Source organism: Cryptococcus neoformans (genome assembly GCF_000091045.1).
Source record: "Cryptococcus neoformans var. neoformans JEC21 chromosome 4 sequence".
Classification (NCBI taxonomy): Eukaryota; Fungi; Basidiomycota; class Tremellomycetes; order Tremellales; family Cryptococcaceae; genus Cryptococcus; species Cryptococcus deneoformans.
The window spans coordinates 391,956-407,317 of NC_006686.1; the positions used below are offsets into that span (position 1 = coordinate 391,956).

At 51.7% G+C, this 15,362-nt stretch overlaps 7 protein-coding genes across 7 annotated transcripts; 4 read left to right on the forward strand and 3 right to left on the reverse strand.

Moving 5' to 3' along the window:
* The first annotated feature begins 175 nt into the window (after positions 1-175).
* On the forward strand, positions 176-1,480 carry CND01400 (conserved hypothetical protein). The gene is made up of 5 exons (XM_570410.2): positions 176-407; positions 464-493; positions 557-616; positions 667-1,034; positions 1,085-1,480. Exons 1-5 carry the CDS (start codon positions 296-298, stop codon positions 1,175-1,177), a joined length of 663 nt encoding a protein of 220 aa, XP_570410.1. The 5' UTR covers positions 176-295; the 3' UTR covers positions 1,178-1,480.
* On the reverse strand, positions 1,127-2,663 carry CND01410 (hypothetical protein). Its single transcript, XM_570397.2, has 3 exons — positions 2,499-2,663; positions 1,588-2,438; positions 1,127-1,530 (listed from the first exon to the last, which is right to left on the reverse strand). The coding sequence occupies exon 2, from the start codon at positions 2,374-2,376 to the stop codon at positions 1,720-1,722; it is 657 nt and encodes a 218-aa protein (XP_570397.1). The 5' UTR covers positions 2,377-2,438; positions 2,499-2,663; the 3' UTR covers positions 1,127-1,530; positions 1,588-1,719.
* A 506-nt stretch (positions 2,664-3,169) lies between these two features.
* On the forward strand, positions 3,170-4,246 carry CND01420 (hypothetical protein). The gene is made up of 3 exons (XM_024656969.1): positions 3,170-3,540; positions 3,598-3,728; positions 3,787-4,246. The coding sequence occupies exons 1-3, from the start codon at positions 3,315-3,317 to the stop codon at positions 4,183-4,185; spliced, it is 756 nt and encodes a 251-aa protein (XP_024512682.1). The 5' UTR covers positions 3,170-3,314; the 3' UTR covers positions 4,186-4,246.
* Positions 3,819-5,889, reverse strand: CND01430 (chromatin binding protein, putative). Its single transcript, XM_570412.2, has 6 exons — positions 5,584-5,889; positions 5,483-5,532; positions 5,003-5,435; positions 4,887-4,952; positions 4,409-4,841; positions 3,819-4,352 (listed from the first exon to the last, which is right to left on the reverse strand). Exons 1-6 carry the CDS (start codon positions 5,745-5,747, stop codon positions 4,272-4,274), a joined length of 1,227 nt encoding a protein of 408 aa, XP_570412.1. The 5' UTR covers positions 5,748-5,889; the 3' UTR covers positions 3,819-4,271.
* A 906-nt stretch (positions 5,890-6,795) lies between these two features.
* Positions 6,796-9,250, forward strand: CND01440 (conserved hypothetical protein). Its single transcript, XM_570399.1, has 2 exons — positions 6,796-8,075; positions 8,137-9,250. Exons 1-2 carry the CDS (start codon positions 6,936-6,938, stop codon positions 8,356-8,358), a joined length of 1,362 nt encoding a protein of 453 aa, XP_570399.1. The 5' UTR covers positions 6,796-6,935; the 3' UTR covers positions 8,359-9,250.
* Positions 9,251-9,309: 59 nt separating this feature from the next.
* CND01450 (cytoplasm protein, putative) lies at positions 9,310-10,618 on the reverse strand. The gene is made up of 3 exons (XM_570409.2): positions 10,142-10,618; positions 9,812-10,078; positions 9,310-9,759 (listed from the first exon to the last, which is right to left on the reverse strand). The coding sequence occupies exons 1-3, from the start codon at positions 10,237-10,239 to the stop codon at positions 9,381-9,383; spliced, it is 744 nt and encodes a 247-aa protein (XP_570409.2). The 5' UTR covers positions 10,240-10,618; the 3' UTR covers positions 9,310-9,380.
* Positions 10,619-10,737: 119 nt separating this feature from the next.
* CND01460 (vacuolar membrane protein, putative) lies at positions 10,738-15,357 on the forward strand. Its single transcript, XM_024656970.1, has 8 exons — positions 10,738-11,080; positions 11,128-11,470; positions 11,521-12,471; positions 12,519-13,411; positions 13,467-14,213; positions 14,293-14,534; positions 14,595-14,693; positions 14,755-15,357. Exons 1-8 carry the CDS (start codon positions 10,755-10,757, stop codon positions 15,312-15,314), a joined length of 4,161 nt encoding a protein of 1,386 aa, XP_024512787.1. The 5' UTR covers positions 10,738-10,754; the 3' UTR covers positions 15,315-15,357.
* Positions 15,358-15,362: the final 5 nt, after the last annotated feature.

A 15,362-nucleotide genomic window follows, 5' to 3' on the forward strand; every position in this document is an offset into this window, starting at 1 on the left:
TGATTGGCTGATTATGTAATATAGGAACAAAAGTTGATCCGGGCGGGTTTGAGTGCTGGCGGCATTATTTCCATTTTTACCGACGTGGCGGAGCTGCCGGCGGCCAGACAGTGACGTATAGCCAGCAGGCCATCGGCGGCCATTCAGACGAACCAATGCTAAAATAAATAAAGAAGGACGGCGGGAAATAGTCATCGTCTCTGTAATAAGTTAGAGAAGATACTACCCTCAACAAACGCGCCAGCATCTCCTGCATTACTTCCCCTTGAATCTGAGCAGCACGGAGCCGATATCGATGCCTTCCAATAGATCTGCAATTCAGGTCGCTGAGGATTCTACCAAAGGGAATGCCAAGTCTGTAGAGCAGGCCTCTGAAGATAAACTGCAAGGCCTCGTCGAAGAGAATGGTAACGACAAGCCTTTTTGATGTAGTCTCGGCACTGAACCCTAACTTATTCAATAGCCGACTCCACCGAATCCAGCATCCGATATGGTAAGAAATTTACTGACGTCTACGATTCAAGAGCTTCCAACTGATAGCCGTGGCCTTGATTAGCTGCTTATCTCAGGCGTGCTAGGGATGTCGTCAGGGCTGGCTCTCGTTACACCGCTTACAGTATGTACTTTCATTACACTTGTATAAGCACATATTCAATGAACGCATAGCCAGTGATGTTGGAGAGGCTTTCCGACCAGTTGTACCCCCTTGGCTGGTCACGGCCGCCTACGGTGTTTCATGGGCCTATCTGATCGGTGATGTCTCATTTACGACCTACAAATCCTCGCAGCTCGGTCCTTCGCCTATTGAAGCCGCCAACATGTCAGAGCGCACCCGTTTGGCTATGGTAGCTGTCAAGCGATCCGTTTTTCAGGGTGTAGCTTCGATGGCCTTGCCTGCCTTCACGATCCACACTGCCGTCAGGTACGCCGGACGAGCGTTTGCCAAGAGCCAAAATGCTATTTTGAGGAGATGGGGACCTACAGCTGTTGGTATCGGTATTGTACCCGCCCTTCCTTACATGTTCGATCATCCTGTGAGTTTCCACGTACGTTGTATTTCGCTCGCGACTGACGCAGCAATCAGGTTGAGCAAGCCACCGACGCCTTGTTCGAAAAGGTTGAGGAGAGTTATTTCAGGAAGAACGTGTTGGAATCTGAACCTAAACGAGAATTATAGACAAAAGAATTGGCATACTACGCATGCTATTGTGAATCGCTCATAGCCTCTATGGAACATACAATGAACTCATCTACAAGGTTCAGCCTCTATGGTACTATAATCGGACTCCAAGGGCCGTTTTATTTCTAATCTTCTAATGATCGCCATGATGTGTACAAAGATACATTCCACTTTGACTCTGCGGGGCTCACATCGCCATCGGACAGCAATAACAAAGCCATACGCTGTTTAGCAGTGGCATTGACATTGGGCAACTTTTTTCGCGTATGTCGTCCATGCCTTTCGTCAAGGGTTTGACTGGTAATGCACAGATACCGAAGTTAGAATGTCGATATAAGCGTCAGTCGCGCCTTTGATTGAGTCCGTGTTGTCAGTTTTTTATTGGTTATGTGTGACGCATCACGCACCTCTTACTTTCCTTTCGACTTGCTCGAGGATAGTATTTTCTGTCGGCACGAGGCATGACAAATTTTTCTCCGTTATGCGGTCTTTCGCGACCGTCTCTCTCTTTGCGACATATCTAAATTGATCACCCAAAATCATATTCTAGCAGCGTCTGTTGTTCGTTGGCAATTTTCTGGATGAGAGACCATATGCCCTCGTCCTCGTTCGTTTAAGCGCTTTTTGGACGAAGAGTGCTCGGTCGAGCCCGACCGGTTGGGCGTGAGCGCACTTTTCTCCACGGTCGCGCCTGTCTTTTCGGCAGAGGCATGTGAAGAGCTCCAACCAGTCGACAGACCCGAGCCTTCATCATTCTGTTTCATGTCTCTTCCGCAACAAGCCTTGTGACCCCACTGTTGAGATCCATCACAGTTGGCATCAAGCTTATGTCTCTTCACAGAACTCGTTTCCAGCGCAAGTCGGCTCATCTCTGTTGCGGTACTGGTAGACAGTCTGCTAGTCGTGGACAGTTGTTGCTTGGTGCTGCTTGGGGTTAAGGGAAGGACCGAATCTGGGCTATGCGGAGAGGACGTATAGACGTAAGATTTGCTTCGCCTTCTTGTCACGGGTATAGGAATAGATTTGGACAAAGGCGGCTTCGTAGGCGTCTGCTGAGGCACAGGGTAGCTTTTGCTGTCTATAGGGCTGCCTAAAGAGGTACTTTCATCTTCTGGAAGGAGAGAAGGTAAAGATGATGCAGGGAGCGCGAGAGGTGACGGCGGAAGAAGCCTTTTTCTAGGCGTTTTTGTTGACATGTCTTGAGTTGCGCTGCTCAGTGACTGTCGACCGACGCGCGCCGCTCGGGGTATCGTCTACACTAGAAATATGAGATGGAGTTATTGATTTATTTTTTCACCTGTCAGCACGGGGCACTTACGTGACGGATGTGGCTGCTTTTCCGCTTAGCCAAGTTACGACGATGTCGTCGTGATGGGAACAGGAAATGGGTCGTGTTCCGCTGAGATGAGCATACGTGCAGTGTTGGGCGGTTTAAAGAGGGGTATTTGCAGGTTGAGTTGCAAAAGGTAAGGGGATAAATAGTAAAGGAAACATTGGGGCTGTCTGTCGAGATTGATGGTCGGAGGTGGACTGGTGGTCGCGATCACAATTAAATTAGCGCGAGGATCAAGGCCGGATACTTGCTCGGCCGCCGCAAGCCAGGACGCGGCCACAGATATTAATGATTGGGGCCTGGCGCTAGCGGCGGGGAAGACAAAGAACCAAAAAAATACAAAAACAAAATGGGCGACATATTCTAGATAAGAGTCTCTTCTAAGAAAATCCAGCCAAATGGAACAAAGTTCACGGTGATGTCTTTACTGGAACGTGTTCTTTTTCTTACCTGGCTGTACCGCTGTCCAAGAAAACAGGAATACATAGCAAACGACGCGATGATCAAAGACGATATAAGTGGTGATAAATATGATGATAACTAATGACGTATTAATTCAGTGAAAATAAATAACGATTGCACAGCGGCCATGCCCGCCCTAACCCCACCCACGGCAACATGACTGAATGTTTAAGATGAACTTCTTATTGCGTCTGATGCTCCGTCATTCGTGCTTACTAGTTCGTTTCACAGTGGGCCTGCTGCAAAACATCTGTAAGCAACTTCAATTATACTTCAGGATACTCCAAAAAGCAAGGCCTTTCATTACCCGTAAGCTGTGGGACTCGCAAGTTGGTCACAATGGCTCCTCTTCCTTTCCATCTGTCAACAGTCCTCCGACCCCTTTCACCGTCACTCGCTACAGTTCGCCTCAAATCCAACGTCTTTGCACTCGTCCTGTTTTCTCTTAGAAATTTGTTTCCACCATTTAGAGCAGTCCGATCTCTGGTATTGCAAGCCTGTGACGCTGCGCAAGGGAGGTTCGGCAGAGAAAAGAGTTTTGGAGAGATTGGATTAGGATTAGGGGGTAAGTTGAAGCATGGCTTCTATTATACAAGGTCGAGCTGATGAGATATGTTAACAGAGGCTTTGATAACCTTGGTCCTTGTGTGGAATATTGTCGAGGCAATTGTAGCCTTGCAGTACCCGTCTACATACGTGCCTCCTCAACCGAAAGGGATGGAGTTGACGCCTTCAAAGGTATCTTCTCCTCTCGTAAGTCTAAACTTTACCACGTTCAATGGCTGCGGTCTTTAGCTCATATATACTTCAGACACGATCTTACACCCCCCACCCATCAACGCCCCCACAGCCACTGTCTCGCCAAGTCTATCGTCCGTCACCATCATCCTTGAATCAACCAGCTCAGACCGCTGTTCAGCAGACTCCATCAGGGCCGTCCCATGCCGCTGCGCGGACTGCTCTCAGTAATTCTACCTCTACTTCACTTTCCAGTTCTACAGCCAAGATACTCAACCTTCCTCCAACTGAGTCACCTAGCAGCGGGCTTTTCTACGAAAGGGGCCAAGGGAGGTCTCCTCAAGGTACGGCCGGAATTAATGGAGCGACAAATATGGGAGGAGACTTTGTGCTTGTCGACAGGGACGAAAAGGAATGGGTGGATAATGTGTGGAAAGGCGTCAAGGGCAAGGGAGGGCGAGTGGGATTATGAGTCGGTGCGGGCATAGCGATGGCATTCATTATCATACAACATAATATAGCATATGCAGTCATACACTGCGCCAGCAATACAGGCTTCTATTCTGCGTCCCTCCAAAGCTTGATGACTTTTTCAGGCTCTAACGATCCACTAGCGATCGTCCTTCCGTCCGGCGACACCTGAGCAGGGACTTTGTTAGGATGTTACGGATACGCTCGAGTGTATCTTGACTCACAGCGAGGGCAACAACAGAGCAACGATGTGATAGGTCTCCTTCTAAAACTTGCAGCACTCGCTTGCTTTGAATATCCCAGATGATCAACTTGCCATTTTCGGAGCCGGAGATGATCCACGCATCTCTCATTTTAGTCTTGACATTGGACACTACGACTGGGGGCTTTGCTGGTTCTGGATCTCTGTCTACACAGTCCACGTCCATCTTTTCTTCTTTCAACGGATCTAAATGACCGTTGCTCTCGGTGCCTTGGAATAGAGGCGGTAGACCCTCGTAGATGACAGCGGGACAAGGCCATCGTTCACTGACAAAGGTGCCAGGAGCGCGTATTGTCTTTATAACTTTGCCCGTGTGGATGTTATATATTCTCAGAGTAGACGAAAGGGTGGAAGCTTGTAGGAAAACAGAAGATGGGGTGAATGCGGCGTATGAGCTGTGAAGGAGTCAGCGACAATACCGAAAACGCCCATGAACATACATAGGGGAATTAGTGTCGTTGTCTAGGGTTTTGAGACACTGTCCCGTACTGGCGTCCCACAGTCGTCTACGTCCTGTTAGCGAGTAGTTGTACGAGACAGGCCCATGATTGCTTACATTAATCCATCTGCGCCAGCTGTGAGCACCATCTCGCCTTCTGCATCCCAAGCCACACACCACACAGCGTCTGCATGTGCAGGCAGTTGCCTCAAGGCTTTGCCCCTTTTGACGTCCCATATTATCGTCGATTCATCAAAACTACCAGTCGCGAGGAGATTGGATTTGGGAGAAAAGGCAACAGAAAGCACGGGGGCGGTGTGTGAGACAAGGTGACGTATAGCTGGAACCGTGGATGATGATGATACAGACGATTGAGGAGGCACTGGAGCTATAGGGTGATCTTCCGTATCTGAAGCATCAGAAGGTTCTAGAGGTGGCGGGTAAAAAGTTACTCCCGGTGTCGGGTGCAGAAGGTGAATGTCTGAAGTGTGATCATCCGAAGCCGTGGCAATGTAGAGGGAGTCTGGGGATATTGTGATGTCGTTGATACCTAGCGATTATGTCAAATTTGTTCCGGAGACAATATGTTCTGCATACCTGCTTTGTGGGCACGGAATCCACGGATATGTTCTCCACTAGTTGGATGCCTGGCGGCTTGTTAGGACTGATATGTACATGCTTTAGGAATAAATACTTGCCAGAAGTGAAGCCAGCCGTCGGCACCCGCACTGGCCAGCAACGTGCCGTCTGGAGAAAATCGCAGAGCCGTAACGGCCCGAGAGTGAGCTGAGAGAGTAGAACTCGGGACATAGTTTGGGGTCCGCGTCGCGGTCGGGGGAGGGGCAGTTGTTGAAATTGCCATGGCCAATACCTATGGCTGCACAGCTGATAGATATGTTGGGCTGATTTGGGCCAGAGCCAGTCTGATTAACAGTAGTCAGTAGCAGATTGTCGGCCAGGACCTCATAGCATGTCCCCGGCGGCGCCTTTCAGTTCGTTTGTTGACAAGCTCACATCTCGAAAAACCCATTGCGTCACGGAGATCGTTTAATAATTCCGCCGGTCTTGACGACGGGCTCAGCGTCCTATCTCCATCTTTTTGTCTTGCTCGATCGTCGGTCGGATCTGCCGCCTGCGGATGAACGTCGGAAGGGAGGTACCAACACATGATGTCACGGGGCAGTGATACTCGCTTGACTTCCCGAATATCCCGACAAATTTAAATCCATTAATACACCAGACCGCACAATCGCCGCAGCACTCCCAAAAACTTGTTGGGCTTCTGGACCTTAGATTTCGGAACAACGAAAATGGTTCTTTTAACGATAAACTGGCGACCGTAATAAAGATCGGAACGACTCTTCTTGAACGCCATCCCGCCAGCAGCCGAGTCCGAGGTGAGGACTGTGTGATTGATTTGATTCAGACTTGCGGTCTATACGACCGGCGGTGGTGGAAGCAGTAAAGTAGTAGGTATAGTAGGCCATAGTCTTGGCTTTCCCATCCTTGTCTGCTGTCTCGTATAATCGGGCACACTGTTTCATGCATGTTAATTACTCCGGGCATGAAAATGAACGTGTCACTTCCGACCTCGGAGGATGGCCGATGCTCAGAGCTCAATTGCGGCAGCTCTGTAATAATTGTCCAAAAACAACCAAAATTTAAAGCCCACCACGATTGCCAAGTTCGGCCCAAGACCCAGATGATGACCGTGAAAATGGTGTGCGGGCTAAATTAAAGGAAACTGGGGTAGTGAGCATTTATTTCGGGAATTTGAGAATTTTCCCGAGGGGAGGGCACAAAGGGTAACACCGCCACGTCCCTCTCGTCTTTGGCCGCAAACACTCTTATTAATCCTCCTTTCCCCTTCTTTCCTTTCCATCCTTTTTTTTCTATTCCTGGACCATACATATACATTCCCCTCATATCTCACACCATATTCCCCATCGCACACGCATACAGCGCCAGTACAGTATCCCCCGCCGCACAAGCCCACAAAACACGTCAACTCAAGCCACTGGTTTCGAGCCTTTCCCACACCATATCTTCCATGTCCTTGACATCCAACTTTTCCTTTCCCCAATCCTTTTCTGTCGATACGAACCATCAATCCGCTTGCTCCATCCCCTCTCCTCCTTCCCTTTCTTCAGGCAGAACCTCGCCAGACTTTGACTTTGAGTCATTTACCCACTACTCGCCCAACGCGTCTTCACTCGTTGACGAGATTGACTCGGCCGACCTTCACAAAGAGTCTTCTTCCACTCCACCATCTACCGATCTGGTCTCTCCACGATCCTCTATCGCCGACATCTCTCAGATCCAGCCGCCTACTCAGGTTGGAGAGCTAGATACTGCAGAAGCCCTCAGTAAACATCATCTTCAGCGTTACCTTCACTACAAAACGCTTGCCGCCCGCGCCGAAGCAGACCGCGCCATTGTCGTTCACCAGCAAATTCAATCACATACTCCAGACGACGAGTTTGACGCCCTGTTTTCTGCGTGTGACAAATCCTCAGTTGGGTTGATGCCTGACGGGTCCGCAAATTCTACCTTTTTCAAAGACGCTGCCGTTTCTGGTGACAACCATAACAACATGCTTGCCTATCAGTCGCACATGGTTCAGCCTACCTACTACCAGATGGGTCAGGCCGTGCCCAACTGGCAGCAGTCTGACGGGTTTTATCATCCTCAGCCTTCCCAAGTTGCTCTGCACAACGCACAAGCTCAAGCGCATCTTCAGGCTGCAGAGGTCGCGCGGTTCCAGGCTGAGCAGCATCGCATGAACATGTCCAACTTTTATGTTCCGGTTTCTGCTGCTCCTCGCTCTTCGTATGACGCTCCTCAAAATGCGCCATCCTTTGCTGGTCAATCGATATCCAATCTTACCAACCAATCGCCTTCTTATTCGTCCACAACCTCTTACCCCGTGTCCAACGTTGTTATGGACAGGACGTCTTCAATGTCTGGTCTTACTACTGTTGCGGTCAGCAGACGAGCTAGCGAAGAAGGTGAAGAAGAGTTGGCGTATTCCTCAGAAGAAGACGCCAAGCCAAATGTCGCGTCGATTCCCGTTGCCAACGTGCACGGTGGTGGTAGGGGATATGTGCCTGGTCAGACTCCTGATGACCCCAAAAAGAAGCACAAGTGCCAGGTCTGTGGTCGCGGTTTTGCTAGAGCTTTTAATCTCAAGGTAAGCAAGCATCTACTGCCGATTAGGTCACGTTTCCACGAGCTGACACTTTTTGCCATAGTCTCACATCCAAACTCACAATCCTCTCCGTGCTAAACCTTATCAGTGCCCCCACGCCACGTGCAAGCGCGGCTTTTCTCGTCTTCATGACCTCGAACGTCATCGACAGGGCATCCATTCCGATGGTCCCCTCGTTGATGCCAAGCGCCATGGTGTAACACCCGCGGTCGCCCGTGCCCAAAACAGGATCCAGAAGCGAGCCGAATCAGGAAGTCTCATATAGCCGTCTTATGACGGCGCAACAAATAAACGGGAACTGCTTATCGCGTTCCACCCGAGACTTTTCTTTTCCTTTTTCGACCCCTCGTCTTCTTGTTCTCTTTTTTGCGAACTTGTCTTCTCCTCTCCGACTCTACCTTTTATGCGGCAATACCGAGTCTTTTCCTCTCTTGTCGCTTTCTCCATTCCCGCTCGTCTTTCATTTATCCGTTATCTCTCTCGATCCCGACTACCGACATTCGTCTTGTTTTGCCGAACAAACCTCCAAAATGCAGCGCCGCCGCCATTTGGCGGCATTCCAAGTCGAGCTGCTTGTTCGTGCAACATTATGTGTCCTGGTCGAGAAGAAGATGGCGTAAGTGAAGAGTATGGAGAAAGCGTCGAGGAGCTCGCTCTTCGAGTGAGTACAGACGTGGGGTATATGCGGCTTTGATAGTCGGCACCCAATTCTCTTTTGCTGCCATTCAGCATTCGACAACTGTGTCTTTTTTTTATTTCTCATTTCATCAATCCACCCTCCACTTCCATATCTATCGTCCATCGCTCTATCTATTCACATTTCTTTTGCACCACACGACAATTGACCGCCTCATCCATCCCGCGACCCCCCCTTTCCCTCGACATTATAGCTTTCCGGCAACACCGCTTTTGTTTTAACACAATTTTTCTTTTTTTGATCTATTTTTTAATATTGTTTCATAGCGGTGCTTTTTTATTTGCTCGGAAGCTGTCGGAGAGAGGCTAGGGTGAGCCTAGTGATAGGATCTTGGACCGTCGACGTGTTATGTGCCTTTATTATTCCGATTTCTGTCTGTATTTATATTTGCGTAATAGATTAGCCCCCCAAAAAAACAAGTAAAAAGCCTGCGCTGGTGATGTATACACTATCGGCGAGACAGATTCTGCGACGACAACCACGTCTTTTGTGCGCGTAGCCATTAAAAATAATGACATGAGGTAATGCTATGGTCTATGGTAGTACTAGATGTGGCTAGCTACAAAAGGTGTTTTTACAACCTTTGTTTTTCAATCCCTTTCTCTATCCCAAGTGACTTGTTCCTTATCGTCCCAGGGCACCCTCCCAGGATAGCCCATACCAACGTCTGAATTCCTTGCCTCCCACGTTTCTTCACCCTTGATACTCTGGATAGCGGGGCACCATTCGAACAAGTCTGCGAGTTCGGGACAGCTTGTAAAGTATGGATGATATCTCGCGTACGGGTTCCTGAGGAGGCGTTTGATCGAAAGAGGCGGATGGCAGCCTGACGGGGAGGAGAGGAAGGGAAGGTATCCGTACTTGAGTTCACCGGCATAGTGGGCGGACGTATCGCCGGCGTCGTCTATCCCGATATAGTGGAACGCGGATGACGGGAAGCGAAGAGCTGCTCTGTGGAGGTTTTCAAAGCTGGGAAACGAGTGTGAGAGGCGGGGATAGTATGGTTTTACAGCCAACTTACCGCAGACGCTTCATCCCGTAGCCCACGACGGTGATCTTCCGTGGCCAGTTGCCTGTAACTTCCTTGAACCGGGCAATAGAGAACAGCAAGTTTTGATAGCTGTCGAGAGCATATTCTTCTGTAGCTGTCCGCAAGTTGAGAGGGAGGGGCGCCGTCTTGGGAGAGTCGGCGATGGAGGTCGAGGGGATGAGTGAGAGCGCCATGGCGAGACGATAGTAGGAGAGAGCTTCGGGGATGGGCGGTGAGGGAGGATGTCTGGTCGCGCCGCTTTTTGTTGCATTGGCACCCGGTTAGCCTTGTTTAAGAACCACAGCGAGTCATAGGACGTACCCAGAGAACACGAGGAGCGATTTCGGATCGGCGTTCAGCTCGTCCACGCCCCGTTCGATATGCTTTACATACGTTTTCACGCTTCCGCCCTTCTGCATGGGTTCCAGTATCCAGTCGGCGTCGTCGTCCACCCTGTCCGCATCGTGGCCGAGCCAGATGGCATGTCCAGGGACGACGATGAGATGCTCGAGCTCTGCGTACCGCGCGTCCCGCTCGAGGGTGGTCTCTATGCTCAGCGGGATCGGAGACTCGCGCTGCCCTGGACTCGCAGCGTCGTCCCACCCGGAGCCGGCTGCGTACGAGTACGGCCGCGCCAGAGCACGCCGCGGCGAGTGGGCCGGGACGAAGACCAAGCTGAGGTTGAGCAGGAGCGAGCCCGAGAGTGCGAGCACAAGCAGGGCCGCGGCGAGGTTGGTGAGCCGGGTGCGTGCCCTGAGGGCGGCGAGGAGCTGCTGGGAGGCGGAGGGGTGGTGGTGGGCGGGGCCGGCGGTGAAGTACGGGCTCGCCCTGCCCTTGCGGCCTGCGTTTGGGAGTGGGAGCATGGTGCCCGGGAAGAGGATATGGATGTGTAAATAAAGTTCCGCGGAGAACGCGATGTCAACTGCATCTCCCCATGCTGTCCCCGGCCAACGTCCCGCTGCCGAGCTCCCCCGCGCCCACCGCGTCCCGGCGCTCCTCGTCGTCGTCCACGCCCTTCCAGCCGTCGCCGCTCACCGCGCTCCGCCCACGCAGCCCGGCCCCGAGGCCGCACGACGACGACGACCCGTTCAGCGAGGGCGCCACCGTCAGCGTGAACCAGCCGGTCGGCTCCATCTCCATCAGCCCGAGCAGCAGGGACGTCTGCCTCGCGTCCAGGAAGGGCCTCTACATCCTCGACCTCGCAAACCTCAACAACGCGCCCAGATTCGTGCCCCAGGGCGGCGCATGGCAGATCGCAGAGTAAGCACAGGTGCACGTCCGGCCGCAAGGGTGCTCATCCGCTGCAGTGTCCAGTGGTCGCCCCACCCCGCCACCTCCAGCCTGATCCTCTCCACCTCGTCGCAAAAGCTGCTGGTGTGGGACCTCGCCGCGCCGCGTCCGCTCCTCACGTCGTTCGACGCCCATTCACGGGCCATCACAGACATCAACTGGCATGCTCTCAATCCGAACCTGATGGCGACCGTCTCCATGGACGCCGGCATACGGGGATGGGATATGCGATGCTTCGACAGACCGGTCATGCGTCTTTGCGACTGGGGAGCGGCCGGCACGCAGGTGAAATGGAACAGGCGGCATGACCATCTCATCGCGACAGCCCACGGGAACATTGTGCACGTCTGGGACGACAGGGTGCGTTGGAACCTGGTTACTGACATTGACCTGGCTGACAGGACGGGCAGAAGGGCTCCGTGCCCGTCACCACTATCCACGCGCATGACGCAAAGATCTACGGTATCGACTGGGATCGCCAGTATCGACATAAGCTCGTGACATGCTCTCTCGATAAAACTGTCAAGTTTTGGACCGTCCCTGAGCTGGGCGGCTCTTCAGACTCGTCAATGGTCTATCACTCTTCTCTTCCCGCTCTCTCCTCTCCGTCATACACCATTTCCACTCACTACCCCGTTTGGCGGGCGCGCAACCTCCCCTTTGGCCGCGGCGTACTCGCCCTGCCCCAGCGAGGGGAGAAGGCGCTCGAAATGTTTGGTATGGACGATGACGCCCCCGTCGAACGTTTTCAAGGCCACGAAAATGTGGTCAAGGATTTTGTATGGCGTATGAGAGGCGGGAACGATTCCAGTTTCGACGATCGAGAATTCCAGTTGGTGACCTGGTCCAAGGACAGGACGTTGAGAATATGGCCCGTGTCGAGAGAACTCGAGGAGCGAGTTGGATGGCAGTATGGAGCGCCCATCAAGGCGCTTGTATCTCGACGTGGCGCACCGGATGTCACATATACCAAAGACCCGTTTAACACAGATATCGACGCCCCACGTCTACCACCGCCCGTCGTCAACCACCACCCGGCCAACCCTTCAAACCTGACTCGTCAAAGGTCTGCCAGACCTGAAGCCCAGCCAGGTATGACACGCGGTGGTAACAAGGTCAGGCGCATGGACCAGCTCGAGTGGCTTACCAAGGTCGTCAAGAACGCGCCGAGTCCAGAGTCCAGTCTGATGTCTAGTAGAATCGCCAGCGTCAGTCGGACAAGACGTCCTGCAAGTCGTGCAGCCAGTCGACTAGACAGCAGATCGGCAAGTGCAGAAGACAGGCAAGAATGGAAGAATCTGAAAGATGAAGTTGTTGCAGTGAGCAGAATATACCCCAGGCCGAAAATCAACTTTGAAAAGGTGTGTACAGTAAAAACATTTATCAGGTGATACTGATCATGTTGCAGATCGATCTTGCCCATCGCAAACTCACGATTTCCATGCAAGGACCATGGGCCAACGGCGATCGACAGGCATTCATGCGTATACATTGGTCTTTCCCTCCCAACTATCCTTACGGTCCAGAGATCCCAACCTTTGAGCTTGAACGTAACCCGACTGTATCCCCGATCACACGCCAGACGATCGTCATGAATATCAAAGAAATGCGAGCTCATAACAAACAATGTCTGATTGAGACAACGGGCTACCTCTTGGGTCTTCATGAGAGACAAGGTAGACGGAGAGGTATGGATGAGGAAAGTGATTCGGAGAGTAGTGTCAAAGGGGAAGAAAAGAGGAGGGAGGACGTCGTCCCCGAATTGATGTTGAGAAAGACCTGTGGCGCCACCTTTGGTCCCAACGGCCAGCTGGTCTGCTTCTTCCCTAAACAAGTCACACTTCCCCGAACCCGCAACTTTTCACGGTCACCTTCAGTCACCCGAGAGAATCCTTCGCCCATGCTCAAAGCGATATCTGCTTTGACTCGCTTGCAAAACCCGCATCAGCGCGCTGTCCTCCGATACAAGCCCCGCACTCGTCGTCTCGATCCCATCTCGTCTCCCCTCCCACCTCCCGCAGGGTCCACGATGACTATCCATGACGTATCGTATCTCGGTCAGCCCAATATACACCTCGCCAAGATGTATGGCATGTCGGTAGAGGCAAACATGAGCTATGCACTGGAGGCGAAGAGACTGGATCATGCTGATGTGTGGGCGACAGTGAGGGGTATTCTCGCTGACCCCCCTCCGCCATATACTCAGTTGCCACAACTTGATGAGAAACAGGACAGGGTTCGAAGAGAAAGACTGATTTGGGAGAAAGGCATGGAGAGGAAGAAGAAGGTGGTTGATCGGCTGTGAGTAACCGTAGACGCCCCTGTTTGAACTTTGGCATTGACGGATTGTTTTTAGATTTACCAACCTTATGGCCCAAAGGGATGTCCAGATGCTGGCGCTCCTGTCCTGCATTCTTTTGGAGTATACTCGCTCTATGTATATTCCACCTGTGGCAGAGTCGGTAACCAGCCATTCACCCATGCAAGATTATTTCAACCTCCGCTTCGTTCCCCCTCGCCCGACCCTTAACATCAGCCCGGTACGACGTCGCACGGGAAGCTCGGTCATCCCCGTAAGCCCGACCAACTCGTCATCGTTCAGAACTTCGGGGTGGTCACAGATTCTCAATCCATCAGGAATCTCTTTGCGCGGTGCTCTCACTCCCAAAGAGCATACCTCTTTCAGTGACATACCCTTCTCTAGAACAGCTTTGAGTACGAGCTATGAAGAACAGTCGTCGCCGAATGGGTTGGCTGTGGCTATTCCCACATCGAAACGATCCGATAGTCCAAAGCCTATTCAGGGCGACAAAAGCAAGGTCTTCCCAACATCGTCAATGTCCCCCCCGCCAATCGTTACTCCACTTCGTAGCTCGGGTCCCGAAAAATCATTATATAGCGGTGGAGAACCACGATCTCACAAGGTGTCTTTTGGCTCGGCATCGCCCATCACCCGAGGTGGCAGATCACAGTCTTCGATTGGGTACGTAGGCGCTGGTGGTCTGGGCAGTGCGGTGACGACGGGGCCCAACACACCTGATGGCGAACGGAAAGCAGCGGTGAGAGACGGTGGAGTCAAGTTGGATTTTCCAAAGGATGAAAGGTATATCGACCCTCTTTCCCGCATGACATCCAAACAGCAGCAGCAGCTGACGTTATTTTTTTTTATTTTTTTTTGATAGCTCGACCCCGTCGTTGTTGCCTCAGGATATGTTGCCATTATGTGAAGCATGGAAGCTGTCTTATGCCGATTTCCTCCTGCGACATCATCTATTGGGTGTCAGGATGACCCTGTTGAGCTACAGGTTTATCACGAGCTCTACGTCGACAGCCGTCGATGCTGCTAGCGGAAAGAGTAGTGGTATAGTAAGAGCGGGAGTTGGAGAGACCGAAAAGATGGATGAAGGACAGTCAGTAATACGTGGTAAGTCAAACGGGATACAACGAGCATAATGGGATCTCGAAATTGACAGTTCCCGATTAGTCTGTGTACCATGTTCTGGGACACCATCAGGTACCTGTCCCAGCTGTAATAAACAACCGCAAAAGGCTGTATGCTCGTACTGTCGTGTTCCCATCAAAGGTCAGTCATTGATCCTGGACGATTTATTACAAATGGACGCTGATGTCGATTACAAAACCAGGCATATCTATGGGCTGTACGATCTGTGCTCACAAATTCCACGCCAAATGTTTTCAACGCTATTTCTTATCTCCTGTTACCACTCCCATGACCTGCCCCGCCTGCTCTTGCTCGTGCCTTGCGCATAGAGGAATATCTACCCCGCTATACACGGTCGCTGCCTTGCCAAAACAAAGTCCAAACATTACCAGAGGAGGTTTTGATCGCGGGAAGATGCCATCAGAAAATGCTCCCCTTGCACGATCAAGGTCGGTTCCAAGCCAAGGTCGTCGTGGTCGGAATTCGCCAGAGGAAGGAAAAAGCCGGTTGACCTATGCGAGCCTTGTCAAGTTGGGTGCGATTCGCGAGAACTTTGGTTTAGGATTTGCCGATGGAGGAAGCTCAGGAACCGCAAGCGCAATGGGCTTTCATGCAGATGGTGATGGAGATGAAGTATCTACCGATAGGGATAAAACAGTGAGAGAACACCGAGGCGATCACAGAGGAGATGGTTTACTGGCGCGAGCAAGGTGGGGAGGGGAAGGCTTGCTGCACTGGGGATCCACGACACACCATCAATAGTTGTAAGGATTATAGTTGTATGTACGTACCTATGGTAAAACCCACATC

Excerpts from the sequence above, each read along its gene's own strand:
- CND01440 (XM_570399.1), top strand. The coding sequence starts at position 6,936 with ATGTCCTTGACATCCAACTTTTCCTTTCCCCAATCCTTTTCTGTCGAT. Across the intron at positions 8,076-8,136 it reads CTAGAGCTTTTAATCTCAAG|TCTCACATCCAAACTCACAA; the intron begins GTAAGCAAGCAT and ends TTTTTGCCATAG.
- CND01400 (XM_570410.2), top strand. The coding sequence starts at position 296 with ATGCCTTCCAATAGATCTGCAATTCAGGTCGCTGAGGATTCTACCAAA. Across the intron at positions 617-666 it reads CTCTCGTTACACCGCTTACA|CCAGTGATGTTGGAGAGGCT; the intron begins GTATGTACTTTC and ends ATGAACGCATAG. Across the intron at positions 1,035-1,084 it reads CTTACATGTTCGATCATCCT|GTTGAGCAAGCCACCGACGC; the intron begins GTGAGTTTCCAC and ends CGCAGCAATCAG.
- CND01410 (XM_570397.2), bottom strand. The coding sequence starts at position 2,376 with ATGTCAACAAAAACGCCTAGAAAAAGGCTTCTTCCGCCGTCACCTCTC.
- CND01420 (XM_024656969.1), top strand. The coding sequence starts at position 3,315 with ATGGCTCCTCTTCCTTTCCATCTGTCAACAGTCCTCCGACCCCTTTCA. Across the intron at positions 3,541-3,597 it reads GATTGGATTAGGATTAGGGG|AGGCTTTGATAACCTTGGTC; the intron begins GTAAGTTGAAGC and ends ATATGTTAACAG. Across the intron at positions 3,729-3,786 it reads CAAAGGTATCTTCTCCTCTC|ACACGATCTTACACCCCCCA; the intron begins GTAAGTCTAAAC and ends TATATACTTCAG.
- CND01430 (XM_570412.2), bottom strand. The coding sequence starts at position 5,747 with ATGGCAATTTCAACAACTGCCCCTCCCCCGACCGCGACGCGGACCCCA. Across the intron at positions 4,842-4,886 it reads AACGACACTAATTCCCCTAT|CTCATACGCCGCATTCACCC; the intron begins GTATGTTCATGG and ends ACTCCTTCACAG. Across the intron at positions 4,353-4,408 it reads GCTCTGTTGTTGCCCTCGCT|GTGTCGCCGGACGGAAGGAC; the intron begins GTGAGTCAAGAT and ends GTCCCTGCTCAG.
- CND01460 (XM_024656970.1), top strand. The coding sequence starts at position 10,755 with ATGCTGTCCCCGGCCAACGTCCCGCTGCCGAGCTCCCCCGCGCCCACC. Across the intron at positions 11,471-11,520 it reads TGCACGTCTGGGACGACAGG|AAGGGCTCCGTGCCCGTCAC; the intron begins GTGCGTTGGAAC and ends CAGGACGGGCAG. Across the intron at positions 13,412-13,466 it reads AAGAAGGTGGTTGATCGGCT|ATTTACCAACCTTATGGCCC; the intron begins GTGAGTAACCGT and ends GATTGTTTTTAG.
- CND01450 (XM_570409.2), bottom strand. The coding sequence starts at position 10,239 with ATGCAGAAGGGCGGAAGCGTGAAAACGTATGTAAAGCATATCGAACGG. Across the intron at positions 10,079-10,141 it reads TCGCTCCTCGTGTTCTCTGG|CGGCGCGACCAGACATCCTC; the intron begins GTACGTCCTATG and ends TGCAACAAAAAG. Across the intron at positions 9,760-9,811 it reads TACGGGATGAAGCGTCTGCG|CTTTGAAAACCTCCACAGAG; the intron begins GTAAGTTGGCTG and ends CTCGTTTCCCAG.